This window comes from Gekko japonicus, unplaced genomic scaffold, assembly GCF_001447785.1.
Source record: "Gekko japonicus isolate JY-2015 unplaced genomic scaffold, Gekko_japonicus_V1.1 scaffold53, whole genome shotgun sequence".
In the NCBI taxonomy this organism is placed as follows: Eukaryota; Metazoa; Chordata; class Lepidosauria; order Squamata; family Gekkonidae; genus Gekko; species Gekko japonicus.
Genome location: NW_015162474.1, coordinates 2,370,475 through 2,390,842, shown reverse-complemented (window position 1 = coordinate 2,390,842; position 20,368 = coordinate 2,370,475). Strand labels below are relative to the sequence as shown.

General features: G+C 42.4%; 1 protein-coding gene across 1 annotated transcript in view; it reads left to right on the top strand.

Annotated features, from left to right (window-relative positions):
• Nucleotides 1-2,703: 2,703 nt before the first annotated feature.
• CAND1 (cullin-associated and neddylation-dissociated 1) overlaps nt 2,704-20,368 on the top strand; it is a 34,719-nt gene continuing 17,054 nt past the window's right edge. The window contains exons 1-3 of the mRNA XM_015405723.1: nt 2,704-3,122; nt 10,458-10,601; nt 15,167-15,321. Coding sequence (XP_015261209.1) covers nt 3,055-3,122; nt 10,458-10,601; nt 15,167-15,321 — 367 coding nt within the window. The 5' untranslated portion in view covers nt 2,704-3,054. The remainder of the gene's footprint in view (nt 3,123-10,457; nt 10,602-15,166; nt 15,322-20,368) is intronic.

Below are 20,368 nucleotides of genomic sequence, written 5' to 3'. Positions count from 1 at the left end.
AGAAAGGGAAGGAAGTACACACACATGCCGTCCGGCCCGGGCCCCGCGCGAGGAACGCCACCCCCGCCCCTCCCAGAACAAAAGCCCACATGGAGCCCTGCCAGACGGCCCGGGCTGCCCCTGCCCCACCGAGAGCCCCTCACAAAAACTTTCCCTGCATTCCCCCTCACAACTCTCTCCCCCCCTCTTGCTTCACCGCATGGCGAGAGCCCGGCCGGCCGCCCCCTCTTCCCCACGCGCCTCGGCTTTTTTCTCCTGGAGTTGCGGTGGCTGGAAGCAGGGGGCGGGGCTTCCTGTGCCCCGCCCCCCGCACCTCACCCGGGGGGCGGCGTCCCCTCGCGCCCCCCCGAAATGACCCCTGCATTTACCTGAACATCAAAAATTATTTATCTGAGCCCTCTGATAATTTGTTAATTTAGATAAAGCAACATTCCATATTTGGTGGAACCGTTCACCTTCTGAAAGAGGTTCTGGGTTTTTTTTCTGCTGTGTTGCTATTGTCTATTTCACAGTGGACTAGTAGGCTCAAGATCAGTTCTGTATCTGAAGAAGGGAGAAAAACTTTTGGATCAAGAGGTATGTTAAACCCCACCATTTCATTCACAAACTAAAATATCAGTTTCTGAAAAGGCTGCATTGTTTTACATGCCCAAAAAAATGCTGAAAAACCCACCACATATGAGCCACATCTCACATATTACTACATATGTAGTGGCTAACATTTACAGAGTGAGGCGCTATTGAAACAGACTTCTTAAAAAATTCTTTTCAAACAAATGTTATACAAATAAGTTTAGGTACTACACAATTCCAAATCTTTCTCCATTCCTCTAAATAAATATTGATTTGCCAGTCCCTATTCCATTTTCTACTTAAAACAGCACTTTCTAGATGTGGTAACAAAGTATGAATTTTAGCAATTAAACTACCAGCTAATTGATTAGCACCAGTTACTTATTTATTAAAATATTCTTATCCTACCTTCCCAATTGGCTGAGTTACAAGCTTTATTATGAACTGACATCGAGGCAGCTTCATGAACAAGTGATTTCTTTATTCAGCTCATAACAACACAAGAATACAGAGACTTCAAGACAACTTCAAGACAAAATACATAGAACCCCAGCTGACTTATATATGATTTAAACCAGGGTAAACTACACCCAACAAACAGATAACAACCAATAGCATGGCAGGGCTTGGAACCTATGAGATTGGTTCCCGCCGAAACATAAGCTTCTCTGCTTGGTTAGTTCTTCAATCCAAACTCTGCTTTGTTTTAATGGAGCTTATGCTTAAACTAAACATTGCTTTATTACTTAAAACATAACAAGCTTAAAGACTGTTGTTGCTCCTGAATCACTGTAATTCCTTAGCAGGTTGTTTGCCAAACATAACATCTAAAATACTGAAAACAAGGCATACCGTCTTTCACAGTGTCACAGACTACTTTACTAAAGTTCAATTTTAGAATAACTACCAAAGTAAACTATATCCAGCTTCTTTAACAACTATTTTCACTCCACTACTCTAAAAGGTAGTAAGTGATTAAGAAGGTGTGAATTTGTTTGAAGCGGATTCCTTAATTCATTTTTTATTCTTAATCTTGGTGTTCTGATTAGCCTTTTCTTTGTAGACCACTACATTTTTTCCTTATAACCATTTCCATTCAGTAATAAGCACAGGTTTACATGAAGGAATTAGTAATAGGGCACTTAGCCCTCCAGAATCTTAAAAGTATTATTTTAAAAATATACCCACTAGTCATTAAGAGCAATCTCTATGACCTTCTTTACCAAATGACTTCTACAGATACTCTAGGTTACTCTCGTCTTGTTCTGAGCTGAAATCACTAGTAAGAGAGTTGAAATCACTAGTAAGTCTCAGTACTCTTCATCAACTTTCTTCATGGTCGGGAAGAATACTGGGAGTTCCTGTACTGCAGAAGGAACCACTACTCAATATTTGCAGACCAGTGAAATAGAGAACTTGAACACACACACGTTTTTCCTTATTGAAGAAACCCCAAAGCAAGATAGAGAAAATAAGGAAATATCACTCCATCCTTTTTTTAAATTTTATAACAGAAATAATAAAAGGCAGAGTCATTACACACTGAGAAAATAAAGCTTTCGAATAAAATTTTAGCCCTTATCCATTCCTCCTCTACCACCGGAGTTTTGGAATTCACGGTACTTCGAATTCAGAAGACTAAGTATATATTAGAACCATCACACTGTCGTGATTAAAAATAAAATAAAATAAATAGACGGATGCGAAACTCTTTTCGGCCACCTCCCCGCCCCTTCCTACCCACAGAGCGACACGAACCTGCCTTTCTCATTCACAACACTCCTTAAAAGCACGTCACTGATAAGCTACTCGTACTTCAACAGAGTGTGAGAAGCCTCGCTCTACAAACTTCACCGACCCGTTTCACCACGAATTTATCTACAAATGCCCATGGTACAACCTGCTTTACAAGAGAACAGAACTGCATGCTGGGATTAGAAGTTTTCATTACCAAACGAACGACTGGAGGAGGAGGAGGATTCCTCCGCTCCTTACTATAACCGTCCCACTCGCCCTACGCCACGTGCGTCTTGGCGTCGCGTGGGAAACTCCGCCCACGGCGTCGAGGAAAACCAATCGGAAGCTACGAAGAAGCGACGTTGGTGCGGCTGGCGCGGGCCTCCTTGAACTTTGACCTCAGGCCTGAGCGCGAGGCAACAGACGGCGGGGTGTTGGGCTCTCCGGCGTCCCTCTGTTCGCTTGAGCGAGAGACCGGGCTGCTTTCTTTCCTCGCTGCCCCTTCCCGCGTGAGTGGCAGTCGCAGATGATGGTGCGGATCCCCGCTCGTCGCGCGCGCTGATCTTTCCTTCTCCCCGCCTGCCCCACCCCCGCCTCGGGGAAAGGAGCGCGCGGAACCGCCGAGGAAGCGCCGCCGCAGCCAGGCAGAGGCCTCCGCCCCGCCCTTCTCCTTCCCCGCACAGCGTTGGGCGAAGTGGAGCTGTTGAGGCCGTGGGAGACGCGCCCCCCACCGGGACCATCAACATGGCGAGTGCCTCGTACCACATCTCCAACCTGCTGGAGAAAATGACGTCGAGTGACAAGGACTTCAGGTGAGAAGTCGAGCCCGGCCCCCTCTCAGGTGGGGAGGACAGGAGAGCTTCTCCTAACTTCTCCCTGTGCGGTCTTCTGGCTGGCCAGGCCACAGCCGCTTCCCTCTCCCCCGTGGATCTCTCTAGTTCCACCCAAACTGCTTTGGGCCTCGGAAGAGGCCGCCGCTACGGCTTTTCCGTTCCTCCTTGGTCTTTATATAGAGAGGGAGTGGAGGTGCGGTTCAGAGCTAGGCCCCGGTGCAGCTTTTCTGCCGTTTCTCGTTCTCTTAAAAGTTGGCTGCAAGTTTGCCCCCACACACCTTAAATTCTCTATTAATTTGTCATGTGAGGTGGGATTCCTTTTACTGTAAACAAGCTAATAGGTTACTATTATTAATAGTACTATAATTGGTGTAAAATAAATAGGCCTGGAAAACAAGGTGTTTATTTAAATTACTTATTAGGTATTTTTCCATAAAAACGTCTAACCTGAAGATAATGGGGAGGGAGAATATGATTAGAAGTTGATCCTCTACATAGGTAATAGGGGTGTACGGAAACAAAAATACTTGTTTAAAGGATTATGGACTGTGGTCTGTGCTATTGTGTGTAGTTTGTACTGTCCATTACTGTAAGTAGGATTGTACTATGTAATTTCTGCATCATTTAATGTATCATATTAATACTTAATGCTGTGCTTCAGTTTCTTTTCAGATTTCTGGTAGATTATAGAATCCAAATCCTATTTCACTGTTTACTGGATGTCTCATTCTATTGATTCTATGGGTTTAGTCTGTGTAGTCCACCTTGAGTCCCAGCGAGATAGATAGACTATATGTAAAAATAAAGAAAAGAAAATCTTTTGCTGTGGTACTGGGGAAAGTAGTGTAGTGCTGGACTTGCCACAAGTCACCAGTGAAGCTTTTGTCACTACATTAGTAAATATGTTATTGACTTTTCTGCAGTAGTAATATTAGTAACTAAAATAAAAATATACGGAATATATTTATTTAACTTTTTTTTGTCTGTAGTGAGACTCTGTCAAATTATATGCATATGCACAATGTCTTAGATCACAAGTTTGCCTTGCTCCATATTGTTCGCTGTGATGGACACTAACCCTTCATGATCTTAGGTCTCTTTCATGTCAGCTACTACTTTATCCTTTAACTGGAGATTGATTTGGGATCTGTATGTAAAGCACTGAGCTCCCAGTTCTCCCTGCTCTTCTATAAGAGCACAATAGTGGTTAATTCTTTACAGCATGGTTTAGTACAGTGGTGTCAAACTTATTTGTTACAAGGGCCAGATCTGGCATAAATGTTACTTTGTCAGGCTGGACCACGTCTCCCATAAAATGTAATGCCAGGTACCAGAAATATAAAGTTTATAAAAGACACAGGCAAACCAAACTAACAGTATTATTTTTTACTCAAAATACAAACAAAAGCAATTGAATCCTAGCAGTGAAAGCCATTGCTTTACTGGGGAACCCACAAAATGCCCCAATAACTGTATTTAATCATATGCAATATGAGGTTTTTTCCCAAGGGATACCATCAAGGGGGGTATCTTACACTTCCATACAAATTGGCTACTTTTTGTATGTACAGCACTTTCAGGAGATGAGTCATCAGCCTTGCAAGTAAATAAGGTAGTCTTTCAGCAAACCCCCCCATACACCCAGTCTCAGCAGCTGACCATGCCTGTGATCTGTCTCTTGTTCTTTGTTTCCTTTCTTCCCCTGTCCGACCTCTAAGGATCTTGAGGAAGCAAACCAGACTCCCTCCTCCATCACCCCATCCCTACTACCAACAACAAAAACTCTCTGAAGTGGGCAAGGCTGAACAACTGGCCCCGGATGATCCAGACAGCAGGGTCCTGGCTCAGGAGGAGGGGGGTCTGAACCAGGCTCTCCCAGATCCCCCCATCCCCAGTTCAGATGTGCCGCAGCGACATCAGCACCCCTATTTCTTTTTGCCCCTCCACTCTCCTCCAAGGCTGGGAGGTCTTTTCACTTCAGAGCGGCATGCACAAGACAGCCCAGTTGCCTCCCAATCTATGTGCTAGCTCTCCATCTTCTCTCTTCCCTGCTGGCCCTGTCCCTTCATCAGCTAACTGCTGCGCTGTGTGCTCGCTCTCGCCAACCCCCCCCCCACAGCCACCATTTGAAAAAACCGCAAAGGCAGTTGGTGCAGCTCCAGCCGCTCCACCCCTGCCCCGTGTAGTGGCTTTTCTAATTTTCACTAAGCTGCAGTCAGAGGAGGCGGGAGGGGGGGGGGAAATCACACCTCCACTTTCTGTGCCTTTCCTGCTATTCCCCCCACACTATTTTAACTCAGCCCCTTAGTCCCACCCTCTAGTAATTTCCTTTCTATTACTTGGCGGCTTTGACCACACACCTCACCAGTGCGCCTGCTTACTCCCCCCCCCCAGCAGCCTCCTGCCTTCCCTCCCTCACACCTCCCTCCCTCACACTTTCTATTACTTGGCGGCTTTGACCACACACCTCACCAGTGCGCATGCTTACTCCCCCCCCCCCCCAGCAGCCTCCGTCCTTCCCTCCCTCACACTAGTTGCTCGTCGGCCGGTTCCATCTCCTGGGCCTTACACTTGACACCACTGGTTTAGTACATTTTAAATAAAGATAATATGTACAATTATTTTATAGAACTAACTTGCATGTAGAAAATACCATACAAGGTCCATTTGGATTATTACACAATACAGTGTTACATGAGTGTATGTATCACAATATATGCATGTTCGTTGCAATTTACATGCTGGTCATATGCTATTTTCTACACAAGGAATTTCTGTGTAGCAATCTGTCTTGTTTAATACAGTTCTAAGAAGATCTCCCCCAAATTAGCATTAACCATACTTGTCGTTGGTTGCTGGAGTTTGCTGACAAGGCTGAAGTGTAGAACCGCACAATCATTTGGCCCATATCTAGGTTCTGAACTGTAATGAATCATGATTGAGAGTAATATATCTGCATTAACCATAATACAATTGCAAATTGAAATATCATACCAGTCTGATCTTTTGTCCTGATTAAGACCTGACAGCCAGAATACATATGGGCTGGTTGCAGGCACTTCCTGAAAAGCATACTGTACCATTTGTTGTTGTTCAGTCGCACAGTCGAGTCCGACTCTTCGTGACCCCATGGACCAGATCTCGCCAGGCCCTCCTGTTTTCTGCCGTCCTCTGAAGTTTGCTCAATTTTATGTTCGTTGCATCTATGACACTGTCTAACCATCTCATCCTTTGCCGTCCCCGTCTTCTTTGACCTTCAATCTTTCCAAGCATCAGGGTCTTCTCCAGTGAGTGCTCCCTTCTCATTTGGTGGCCAAAGTATTTGAGCTTCAGTTTCATTATCTGGCCTTCCAGGGAACAGTCAGGGTTGATTTCTTTTAGGATTGACTGATTTGACCTTCTTGCAGTCCAAGGGAATCTCAAGAGTCTTCTCCAGCACCATAGTTCAAAAGAATCTATTCTTCGGCACTCGGCCTTCCTTATAGTCCAACGCTCGCAGCCATACATGACTACTGGGAATACCATTGCTTTGACCATGCGGACTTTTGTTGGCAGGGTGATGTCTCTACTTTTTATCATGCTGTTTAGGTTTGCGATCGCTTTCCTCCCAAGGAGCAGTCGTCTTTTAATTTCATGGCTGCTGTCACAGTCTGCTGTGATCTGGGATCCCAGGAACGTGAAGTCTGTCACTACTTCCACGACTTCCCCTTCTATTTGCCAAGGAGTGATGGGGCCGGCTGCCATGATCTTAGTTTTTTTGATGTTGAGCTTCAAGCCCACTTTTGCGCTCTCCTCTTCACAGTGGGCAAGAGGCTCTTTAGGTCCTCTTCACTTTCTGCCATTAGAGTGGTATCGTCTGCATATCTGAGGTTGTTGATCTTTTTCCTAGCAATCTTAATTCCCGCTTGTGATTCATTCAGGCCAGCATTTTGCATGATGTACTCTGCATCTATATTAAATAAGCAAGGTGACAATATACATGCTTGTTGTACTCCTTTTCCTATGCTAAACCAATCAGTTGTTCCATATCCAGTTCTAACTGTTGCTTCTTGACCCTTTTACAGGTTTCTCAAGAGACATGTGAGGTGGTCTGGTACTCCCATCTCTTTAAGGACCTGCCATAGTTTGTTGTGATCCACACAGTCAAAGGCTTTAGCATAGTCAATGAAGCAGAAGTAGATGTTTTTCTGGTACTCTCTTGCTTTCTCCATAATCCAGCGAATGTTGGCAATTTGATCTCTAGTTCCTCATTTAGCTTGTTACAAACACCCTCCTTAATTCATAGCTTCTCTGTACAAATATTCCATTGACTTTTAAAATTTATTGATCTTAACTGGCTTCTTTTTGACTTTTCATGTGAGAGGTATTGTGACTAATTCTGATCCTGATAAAGTTTCTTTCTGTCATTTATGATTCTTAATCTGTGTAGCATGGGAATGTTACAATCATGAATAGGAGATTTGGAGCATGCTTTCCCCCTCTTTCTTTAAAACAAATTCCACCACCCCGTTTCTTTTTGGAGCTAATCATTGTGTAACTTTATGTCTGCACCAGCATTATTGCTAATTAACCACTGCTAGATACAACTAGAATTTGAAGCAAGTTTGTACATTTTGGTTAGAGTTCACCATGATTAGCATGTACATTTGTTTTTATTTTATTTATTTTTATTTGTGAAGATGTAATGTTTAACTCCAAAAAGAAAATGGAGAATACAAGAATGTGTATTCACACATATAATTCTGAAACCTTAAGCAGGGCTTCTCTGTGTCTTTTCCTATCCTCTTATTTGGTATTCTACCCTACATTCTGCATGTGACAGGTGGGGAGCCCAAAAACAGTCTTCTCAGTTACTAGGGAAATGAACAGGAGCTCTTCACTTGCAAGAAGGGAACAATCAACTTCCTCCTCTCCTGAAAGATTGGATCACCTCAGCACACTAGGCAGAAAATGTACTGATTGGTTTCCAGTAGCACCATTTTAGGAGTCTCTGATTGGCTGAATGGCACTAATTTAGTTCAGTCCTGCTACAGTCATATCGTTATTTTGGTATAAATTGAACTGCTTTTTGTTCTGTTTTCCAGTGCAAATGATTTCAGCATAAAGGGGAGGCGATGCCATTCTGTGTCTCTAGATTATAATAGCCAAGTTGGTTTTAATTTGAATACCAGAATCAGGTTTTGCATGACACTGGTCTTTCCCTGTTTCTGTCTTCAGCTTTGAAAGTTTTCCCTGGCCCTTTCCTGCTCCAATTCAGCTGGCCTCTACCTAGAAGTTATTAACTGATAAAGGCTGCTGCCACACACGCTAAGTAATCCACTTTCAATCCACTTTCAGTGCACTTTCAAAGTGGATTTTGCCAGTTCACACAGTAAAACTCCACTTTGAAAGTGCACTGAAAGTGGATTGAAAGTGGATTACTTAGCGTGTGTGGCAGCAGCCTAAGGTCTCTTGCAGACACAGACACAATATCCAGTCTGATCAAGGGGTGAGAGTAATTATAACCTGGTCAGAGACTTTTGCATTATGGCCCTGTAGAATCAGCCACTCTCTGAGAGCTTACTTGCTGGTCAGGTACAGGCAATTCAAACATTTTACTTAAATATGTTTTTTAAAGTGTGAGTGACATGGTTTTCACTGTCCTATCCTGAACACACTAGAGCAGTGGTGGCGAACCTATGGCACGGGTGCCAGAGGTGGCACTCAGAGCCCTCTCTGTGGGCATGCGTGCCATCGCCCCAGCCAGGCCCAGACCATCATTAAAGTGTCGAATTCTCTGCCAAATAATTTTAAGTAAATGAAAGCATTTGGGATTGCTTTCCTTACTTTGTTTGGATCATCTTAAATTAATGTATGAGTTGTTTTTTCTAAAGTAAAACCTCAGTATTCAGGTTAAATTGCCGTGTTGGCACTTTGCGATAAATAAGTGGGTTTTGGGTTGCAGTTTGGGCACTCGGTCTCTAAAAGTTTCGTCATCACTGCACTAGAGGGTGGAAACCAACATGGAACCTGCTTGGTTTATTGTGTGCTTTAAAAGGGGGCTTTCTGGTACATGGTAGTTGGCAATGAGGAAGGAGGAGAGATCTTGGGAGACGCATTAAATTTTTAAAATCAGAATGGATTGGTAAAATTTGAGAACCACTGTTGTAATGCTTTAGTTACAGTTAGGAAATAAATGTGCATGTAAACAGGTATAATCAAGGCTGTGTAATCCAGATTAATCACTATTTAAAAATATGGATGTCTCTGAGCAACGGCCTGCTACCCCACATTTTACTATGCTCCCTTTTCCTTTGAAATAGTCCACATCTATAGTAAATGTGCTTCTTCAAATATTAAATAGTCCCTTTAAAACTGGAATAGAATGCAGAAGCATTCACTTTGATGGTCATGTATCATAGTGATAGAAAGGTGGATAGGCAGAAGAGTGGAAAAGGGAATAGTATTTGTCTATCGAATTAATTAACACAAACAATTATGATCTTTTGCTGGTGATGGGGATTAGCTTTGTATTGATAATTTCATGGTTCTATGGTACTGTAACATAAAGAGATCACATACACTAGCTGCTGACATTTAAGAAGATAGTGTAACAGTTTGAACATGAAAGTGCTGTTATGGGTGGGAGTTTTTTCGATCATAAAGTTTCTTTCAGTCTGATCAGTGAGAAGTATTGTGTCATCTACATGTTATGTATTTGAGGTATAAGAAAAAATAACCTAGGGTTAGGGTTGTGTTCCATAGATTGTTGTGCTGATGGCAGTTCTTTCCACTGCGGCGGGGGGGGGGCACAACCCTTCAGTTGGTGCAAGCCTCTTGCACTAGAAGAAGTTTCTATTCTAGCAGAAGGACTCTAGTAGAAGGATTCTAGCAGAAGTTCCAGCAGAAGTACTTCTTCACCCAAAGAGTGAATCACACATGGAATTCACTGCCACAGGAGGTGGTGGAGGCTACAAGCATGGACGGCTTCAAAAAGGAATTAGATAGGCATATGGAGCAGAGGTCCATCAGTGGCTATTAGCCACGAGGTATAGATAGGGGCTCTGGGGCATGTGATGCTCTGTCTTCTTGGTGCTTGGGGGGGGCAACAGTGGGAGGGCTTCTAATGTCCTGGCCCCACTGGTGGACCTCCTGATGGCACTTGGTATTTTTGGCCACCGTGTGACAGAGTGTTGGACTGGATGGGCCTTTGGCCTGATCCAACATTGGTGCCTCTTATGTTCTTATGTTCTAATCAGTCTGTGGAATCTAACCCCAGATTTGTTGTGTTTTGTTAATTGTGTATAAACTGAAATGCCTTTTTTGTGTACATAGATTCATGGCAACAAATGACTTGATGACTGAACTACAAAAAGATTCTATTAAGTTGGATGACGATAGTGAAAGGAAGGTTGTGAAGATGATTCTGAAGTTGCTGGAAGATAAAAATGGTGAAGTGCAAAATTTGGCAGTCAAATGGTAGGTTTAGTTCTATGGCTTATTCTTTTGTACTGACTTGATTATACACTTAATTATACACTACCAAAATAAGAATTGTTCTGCCAGTTCTGCCAGTGTAATCCAGCATTCTGTCTGCAGAAATGGCAAACCTGATGTCCTCAATAATTTTACAAGTGGGGGTGAAGATAGATATATCCTGTGTTTGTCCCATCTTTTTGTGATGCTATGTATACTAGTGGCTGTCACAGTATCCTGTGGAAATCAGTTCTGTAGGCTGATTGTTACATGAACATTGGTATCTGCCCTGAATCTCTTGTCAATTGATTTCATTGGATGACCCTGAATTCTGGTGCTGAGAGGGGGAAAATCTCTATTCCACATAGTTTGTAATTTTGTAAACATCTGTTGAGTTGCCTCTTATTAAATTCCAGGAGAATAGGATAGGGTAGAGATCTGTATTACCTCTTGGAAGAATGAGAGTGCAACAAAAGTTAATCAGTTTTTGCTGTTGGAAAGCCACTTGTAATAACTTTGGACCTTGTATATATAATCATGCTGTTCCGGCAGAGTCCACCTAAGTATTTTAGATAGGTGATCAGGTCAGCAGTGTAACTAAAGACATGAATTTTTAAATATATATTGGTTAAATTTTATGATGATTCAGCCAGCTTAACCTGTTATCTACTCAGATGGTAAAGTCTACATTTTGGTGAAAATTCTGGATGAAGTTGATAGCTGAATGAGAATATGAGCATTTCATGAAATAACAAAAATGTTAAGTAATTATTAGAGATGTAAAATTTCCGGAAATTTTGAAGCTCGAAAAAAACGGAAATTTTCGGAAACATTGAAAAAAATGCTACATTAGCATTTCTTTTGTCTTTTCTAGATTGAAAGTCATTCTGTTACTTTAGGAACATAAAATATGACTATAGGCATTTTTACTTGGCATGAAATTATCACAACTAGCGTATTAAAAATATAGTGTATCCAAACAATTATTACAAACAGAATACCCACCCACATGCAAAAACAAAACTGAAACCTTTTTATTTTCTTCTGACAATAGCACCTCCTAAAGGAAGAAATGCATCTTGTTCTTGCATTGGAGAGTTCAGTTTGTAACCTAGGACTTGCTTGTCCTCAGTGCACAGAAATTAGATCAATCTGATACCATATATATATATATATTAGAAATGATTTGGAAAATATTTGAACACCTTGTCTTAAAATATTTTATTCATCATGTTAAAATAAAACGTTCCATAATCAATTTCTTTTCTTTTTTCAATTTTTCCAATTTTTCAGAAAAAAACAAAAAAGGCTTCGGGGAAAAATGGTTTTTTTCTGAATTTTTCTGGTTTTTTTCTGGTCCTTCACATCTCTAGTAATCATATATATGGTACAGCAGAATTGTCACTTTGTATTGGAAGTAGTAATTTTGTGTTCAGTAAGTGTGACACAAATTCAGTATTGTGAAATGAATGTACTTGTATCTCAGGGAACACAGTATGTGGCAGCAACATTTTTGAATAGTAGGTCCAAGAAATTTTGACTTAGTGGATCTTTATCTATTCTGTAAGTTGACTGTGTCTGTAATATTTAACTTTGTCTTTGAATTTGCATTTGTAAAAAAATGTTTGCGCTTTAAAATTTACTAAGTTTACAGAAAGCTTGGTTCTCTCTCCTCCTTGAACTGTAGCTGTGCCAGAGGTGGCAATGAGTAAATGTGGTTTTTAGTTCATAAAAGGCAGGATACTTTTCTTATGTTGACTCAGCATAATTATTGTCAAAATGAAACTAGTCTAGCTTCTACATAATGGCTGGGAATGGCCTCAGGGTTTCTTTTTATGTAAGTTCACATTGTTTAATTGACATCAAGCATGCCTTCTCACTGATTTTATTGTATTCTTGATGCAGGTATTTCACTTTGATGTTTCTACCCTAACCTATTTGTAAGGTGGTCATGAAAATTTCTGTAGGATAAACTAAATGTGATCGCTTAGTTGCATACTTGTGGCAAAAAATATCTAGTCGTGTCAATTTCATACGCATGTTAATCAGTGCTTTGTTGGGATTGGTTGAGAACATTATCTCCAAATTTTAGCTTAATTCCTTGAAAGAATAGTTGCCATATTGTGCTGCCATATTACCATGTTGCTTTAACCATAGCTATTTGTGCATTCTGCTTCATGTGCTCTGAACATTGTAATCTGTAGTAAATTGTGAGGTAAATGCTTCTTTCAAATGATGCTGTGGCTATAGAGTTTGTTTCCTTGAATAGTTGAGACTGTTGTAGGAGCCAGTTGCTGCTATCTTATCATAATTACTGTGTTTACAAACTCTTGATTTTCTTATCTAAAATACAGGTGATTGTAAAAGCAGTATAATCTAGTTCTAAGAATTTCCCCCGGTAATCATGTAATATCTTCCAGAAGCATTAGTTGGGCTGATGGTGGAGCTGCCAGTTTCACCAGCAGCTGTCAACTGTTGTTGGAAGTGACAGATGCTTACTTAACAGATTGGAGACCAGTAGTACTGTACGTAACAACTTTGATCAGAAACTGTGTTCTGGGTTTTTCATTTCCAATTCCTTAATTTTTTTAAAAAATCAGATTTAATAGTAACCTCTGCAGAAGTCAATATCTTAGCTTCCTGGCTGAACCCCTTAGTTAAAATTTTATGTACAGTTCAGCTAAATTCATTAAATAACAGAGTGAATGAATCTTCACTTCATTTGCAGAGCATAGGTACAAAGAAGCCTTTTATTTTAAATAAACCCACCTGCTTACTCAGGTTACCCTTGGAGGCCTAGCTTCGGTTGCCCCCACCATCCGAGTCCATACAGGTGGCAACCTAAGAAAGGGCTTTCTCCGTTGTGGCACTAAAATTTTGGAACTCCTTCCCCAGGGAGATTGGTATGTTTCCCTTTTTTCCTCAGTCAGTGAAGACTTCTTTTGGCCCTCCTTCTAGTGTTGTTTGTCTTTTCAATTGAATTTATATTTTCAACTGTATTTTATTTGTTTAAATGTTTTAATTCTTTAATGTTCATTGCTTTGTGGATCCTGATTGGGTGGAAAGGTGGCATTAAAATGTTCTAAATAAATGCTTTTTATTTTAAATAAACAAGATTTACCTGGGGCATGTGAACATGTAAAACTCTCATATTCCGAGTTATGCATCTATTGAGACTAGCAGAACTCCTTCCAAGGTATCAGGCAGAAATATTTTCAGAACTTTTACTTCCAGTCTTTTAAACAAACTTCTTAGAGATTTAAACTTGTGCTCTACCACTGAACTGTAGCAGCTGTAGTTGTGGTAGAAGGTGGGATGCATTGGGATGTTGTGTACATTATAAAAGTTACATGGCAGATCACAATGCTCTTACTTTGACTTAAAGAGGAGACTTTTGCCTGAGTACCAAGGCCTGGTATGCTGTATTGTGGCCTTTTGCAAGAAGCAATACTAGAAGAAAACTTTGTTTTCTAGATGGCCCATAGTGTAAATCAGAAGAATTTTTTTTTTTTCCTGCAAGGAGACGTCCTTAAGCAAATCATATATAGCAGAGGAGCCATAGAACTATTGAGCATTTTGGAGGATTTCTTGTTTTACTGCTTTACAGATCAAACATCTGTTTTATGTGCTGGAAGGCAATCTCTGATCAAAAGCATCCATTATGCTAGCTGCAGAGGACACTTATTCATGAACTATTAAATCAGCTCTAGTATTTTATCTGAGCAACAGTTGAAACAGCTGTAAAATGCAACTAATTTGTGTCAGTTTTGGCTACTAAGGAAAAATTTGTGATATGGGCAATAAATGTATAAATTGAAGTGATACAGGATGGAGAAAAATATATCACAAATGGCCTATTGTTACTACTGGCAAAAATCTATTTTGCAGTGTAAATTACATTTATAATAGTTAGGCTTAATTTCTTATTTCTTCCAAATATGGTGTGCTTAGTTAAACTAAAGAAATAAAGATTTATTTCTTACTAAGCTTTATTCTACCAGCCATGTAGATAACTGACTGTTCTAATTACTTGTATGTTAAACTGTATTTGATTCTTGCTTATATTTTTAAGCCTGTGACAAAGAAAGGTGGTAAATGTTCATATAGCGATAGAGATGAAATGTTCAGTTTTGCCCAGTTAATATATAGAAATTAATTCACATCGATACAGTCCAACGTAGAGTTAATCGGAATGGCCTTAACTAGGTGTTTCTCACCTGGATAGCCCAGGCTAGCCTTATATTGTCAGAAGCTAAGCAGGGTTGGCTCTGTCTAGTATTTGTATGGGAGACCTCCAAGGAATAGCAGGGTCCTGATGTGGATGCAGGCAATGGCAAACTGCCTCTGAATGTCTCTTGCCACAAAACCCCTACAGAGTCGCCACAAGTCAGCTGTGAGTTGATGGCAATGCCCCCCCCCCCCCAGAACTAGGTGTTGGATTACAGCCTTAGTTTTACTTGTAAGTGAATAGGTTGAAAAACAGTGTTTAAAAAGGTGTACAATTTAAAAATGTGATGGAATCAATTTTAAAGTTCCACTGAATATTGTTTGGGTTTGTTTTATTACAGCCTTGGGCCCTTGGTGAGTAAAGTGAAAGAATACCAAGTGGAAACAATTGTAGATACCCTCTGTACTAACATGCTTTCTGATAAAGAGCAGCTGCGTGATATTTCAAGCATTGGCCTTAAAACAGTCATTGGAGAACTTCCTCCTGCTTCCAGTGGTAATTTTTTCTTCTCTGTATTATTTGTTTCAGTTTCATTTTGGTTAATGATATCAGGCTTAGATAAACTTTTAGTTAACTCAGACATTTACTTTAATTGGCGATAACATTGTTCTGCTACTTTGAAATCCATTACTGATGCAGTGTGTGTGGGGGTGTTAATTCTTGTTGTTTGTCCGTATTGTAAATGTCTAGCTGGGGTGTGAAGGTAAAAAGAGTTCAAGAACTAAAGCCTTGGATTCATTGTTACCTAGTCAATGGCTGAAACTTCTTCTTTAGCAAATTTTTCTACAAACACAACAATCCATGTACTATGTGGACCTGATTCTCTTTCTGGGAGAGACAGGTGAACTGCATGCTCTGAGGGCTGTCTCACTGCCTTTTAAAGGACATGAATGTTATTATCTGGTCGTCTCTTAGATTTTAACTGTAGTGTCTCATTGCAAAGTTAGTTGCCTAAGGGAGTGGGAAAGTTTTGCCTAGATTCCTCAGTGCCAAAAAACCCTCCAAGGTACTTAGATGTAACCTGCCTGTTGTTGGTAGTGTTATGTGACATTATTATATTGCACAGTGTAGCCCAGGATTTCTTGTGAAAGAAGATGTAGTGTGCTAATGTAATGTAAAGGTGTACCCTGATAATTTTTTTCTGAAACCTTGGGCTGTATACGTTGTGTGGTATACTTTTCGCTTGTACTGTTTAACATTTTCAAGTTTTTTGGTGTGAGTTGTTTACAGCAGTTGAATTGGCCTGTGGTGTCTTGGGCCATCTACACTGTATCTCACTGAGTCACTTTCAGACATATAACTGACAGGTTGGATCAATCTGATCAGTTAAATATCCAGTGCCCTCCTTTGTCTGACAATGTGCTCCTATTCTCTTGCCTATACTTAGCAATATATATTGGTTTAACTGTCCAGTTTTACCTGAATACGTATATTTTGGTTGCGGTTAATTCCCAGTTAAAGTTGTTGATTTAGTTAGTATAGATCTTCTTCGTGGTCTCTGTGCATCACACCCATGGGATTATGTGTGCGCTGATCTGAATCGGTGGTATGCAAAGCTCACAAAGGGATTTGTGCACCTCCCTCCCAGGCATGCGCGGGAACTTCACTGAGCATGCCCAAGGAGGAGGGGTGCGGACATCCCGCCAGTTCTCTTCTGACCGCTGCACTGTTAACAGCTTGTTTTCTGCCGGTTGGTGAAGAAGTGTTTTTCCTCTCACAAAGGATTGTTCAAATCATACTTTTTCGCTTACAGCGTTCATTTTATTTTGTTCCTTAGAGATATTTTTAAAGGGGGGGGGACTTTCCGTTGTGAGTTGCTACTGCCTCAGGCGGCTTCCCGCCTCCCGCCGCCTGAGGTAAAAATTATTTCACCTCATCGAAGTACTTTTTTCTTTTGGTCCATTCTACTCTTTTATGGCCAAAAGAGGGGGTTGTTTCAAACTGTGTGTTGGCTGTGGCAGCAAACTTGCCTCCCGTGACGGCCACACATTCTGCATTATTTGCCTTGGGGAGACGCGTCGCCCAGACGCTTGCCGCCATTGTGCGAAGTTCTTGAACTAGACTCACAAGAACAAAGCCGCAAGGCTTCGAGTAGCGCTCTGGGAATCAGCATTGACCCCTGTGCCTGTGGGAAATATGTCGGCCGAGACTCATTCGATCTCCCAACCAAAGACGACCATGTGGACATTGGGAGGCACCTCAGCACCGAATCCCCCACACTGTGCAAAATCGGCATCCGATGGGGGACAGTGTTCTAAGTGCTTGGCGTTGAACGAGGCCTCATCCGCCTCTACACCTGCCAGAAAGAAGAAAAAAGAGAAGCACGAGAAAGCTAAGACTTCTCTCACTGGCACTATGCGTAAGTCTCAGAATCTGAGCAGCAACAATGTGCAAACGGGCTCTGCCCTACCCCCTCTTCAGCGGGCGCAACCTGATGTCGTTGATATGCTGGTACCGGAGCTGCCTACGATTGAGTTACTGGACTCACCCATCTGGCACCTGAGCCCCCCGGTATCAGAGGCTTCTGTCGAGTCTGGACCAATTGCGGCCTCGGCGTTTGAAGTCAATGAGATCGTTCCCAGTTGGTGATTTCCTGGGAACGTGATCAGTCGGCATCGGGCTCTTGACAGCATCGATCCTGATTGCCCAGACACAGGGAGTATCGATATCGGCCTGAGGAGTGCCCAGAATACCGTCATCCCAGGCCCATGTACTCGCCTAGATAGGAATTGAGATAGCACTCCCCGACCTACTTTGACCCACCTGTATCGTGGGACCATAGGGGGCACATGCCTTGTTGGTTCACATCTTATCCGATGTCGGCATCGATGCCATGGCTGATGTCTAGGCCACAGTTGGACTGGGATCGTGGCTCACGTTGTTCACGTTCTCCCCACTGTAAATCCAAACCTTCCGCGTCGCAATCCAAAGCCCCAGAGGAACCTTGTCGTTCACCCTCTCCACTCCGTTCCGCCCCTGCCTTTCCACCGAAAGTCGCTCCGATACCAGATACCCCTGTGGCACTGGTATCGCCTCCCAGATCCTTTTTCTCCGGTACCGGCACCGAAGGTTCGGAACGCCCCGAATTGCCGGATGATCCTTCACCAGGACCTACGGTGTCGGACAATCTGCCTATCTCTCCTTCGGAGGATCTTTCTTTGTATGGAGATTTGGTCTGTCGATCGTCCAACCCTGACCCTCAGTGTCGGACACTGTCTTCGATGTTGTGCAGATCGATACCTCCACGTCGATCGCTCTCCCGATGTCAACTGTTCTCTTACAGTTGGCTAAGGCCCTGTGGGACAAGCCTTCTTCTGCTCCAGTGTCGTCCAGACGTCTCGATCATGTGTATCAGTTCCAAGAGACAGAGGCTGAATTCCTCCATATCCACCCCAAGCCCAACTCCATGGTTGTGTTGTCCACGTCAAAGAGTAAAGGTACCCTTGCTACCCCTTCAGATAAGGAGAGGAAGAAGTTAGATTCCATTGGTCGTCATTTTTACTCGGCGGGAGCCCTCGACATTAAGACATCCAATCACGTTGCTTGCATGGGCCGTTACCAATACTCGCTCTGGGACTGTTTTACTGACCTTTTGACCTCGCTGCCTGAGGATAAACGTCAGGAGGCCAGGAAGCTGCAAAAGGAAGGCTTGCTACTCTCCAAACAAATCCTCAATTCATCCAGACATACTTTGGATACATTCTCTAAGATGATGTCGTCTGCAGTTGCCCTCTGTAGGCATTCCTGGCATTCCTGGCTGAGGACCACCGCACTCCCTGCTGACACCAGGGTGTACATAGAGGACTTACCTTTCGATGGCCAAGGTCTCTTTCATGCGTCCACTGATTCGATGCTCCAGGACATGGATAAGAGCATTAAGGCCTCAAGGTCACTGGGGGTCTCTGCCCCCTCTTAAGCCCTTTTGTCCACGCTCTGGGTCTCATTACGGCTCCAGACGTCAATATGCTAAGCCGTCGCCGGATGAGGGCTACAGGCCACATTGGTCCCTGTCTGCAAACAGACAGCAGTACCAGACCAGACAAAGATACAGCTCTGGACAGCAACTTGTCCAACCGAAACAACCCAAACCTGGCAAGCAGGGCCTTTGATTTCCGCCTGTCTACCTCTTCCAACCTTACGCCTCACATCAATGTCTTCGCTACCAGACGCAACTCAAAGTGCATCCTGTTTTGCTGCAGGGAGGCTCAGGATCCCAAGGCTTTGGGAGATGGACTCCTGTACCCATGGGACAACAAGTTCCGATATATGTTTCCGCCTCTGCCTCTCCTGCTGAGGACAGTCCAAAAACTCATGAGGGTCCGTACTAGAGATGTAAAATTTCCAGAAATTTTGAAGCTCGGAAAAAACCCAGGTTTTTTTCCAGTTTTTTGGGGGGGAATCAGAAATTTTTGGAACAATTGAAAAAATGCTATATTAGCATTTCTTTTGTCTTTTCTAGATTGAAAGTCAGTCTGTTACTTTAGGAACATAAAATATGACTATGGACATTTTTACTTGGCATGAAATTATCACAACTAGCATATTAAAAATATAGTGTATCCAAACAATTATTACAAACAGAATACCCACCCACATGCAAAAACAAAACTGAAACCTTTTTATTTTCTTCTGACAATAGCACCTCCTAAAGGAGGTTCTTGTATTGGAGAGTTCAGTTTGTAACCTAGGACTTGCTTGTCCTCAGTGCACAGAAATTAGATCAATCTGATACCATATATATATATTAGAAATGATTTGGAAAATATTTGAACACCTTGTCTTAAAATATTTTATTCATCATGTTAAAATAAAACGTTCCATAATCAATTTTTTTTCTTTTCTTTTTTCAATTTTTCCAATTTTTCGAAAAAAACGGGGGAAAAATGTTCCCCCCCAAAAAAATTTCCTGTTTTTTTCCGGGCCTTCACCTCTCTAGTCCGTATGAGGTGCATCCTAATTGCCCCCTGGTGGACAAGGCAACCTTGGTTCACCAAACTCCTCTCGCTAGTCAAGGCGCACCATCCCCTCCCACAGGTGCCAGATCTGCTCCTGGCGGAGGGAGGAGCTCTGCTATTCCATAAGGTATACAAGCTCAAGCTAACAGTGCTCAAGTTAACAGCTAATCTCGTGGACACAACTTTCTTGGACATAATCAATACTGTGCTACTCAATGCCAGGAAAGATTCTACGTGACATTCCTACAGTGGGAAGTGGACCCGCTTCTTAGCCTCCATACAACCCTCTGACATCCCCTCGGCTTCTTTCAGGATTGACCAGGTCTTAGACTTTCTGCTCTCGCTGGCAGAGAAGGGTCTCTCGCACTCCTCACTCAGAGTGTATTTGTGAGCTATTTCGGCATACCATCCGGCTTTGACGGTTTTTCCGTTTTTTCTCATCTGGTCTCAAAAAGATTTATGAAGGGCCTCCTCTACTTGTATCCACCGATCCTTTCACGATCCTTTCACCAGTACCCTTGTGGGATTTGCTGCTAGTGCTCCGCCATCTCATGGGGCGGACTTTTGAGCCCATGGCGACTTGCGAG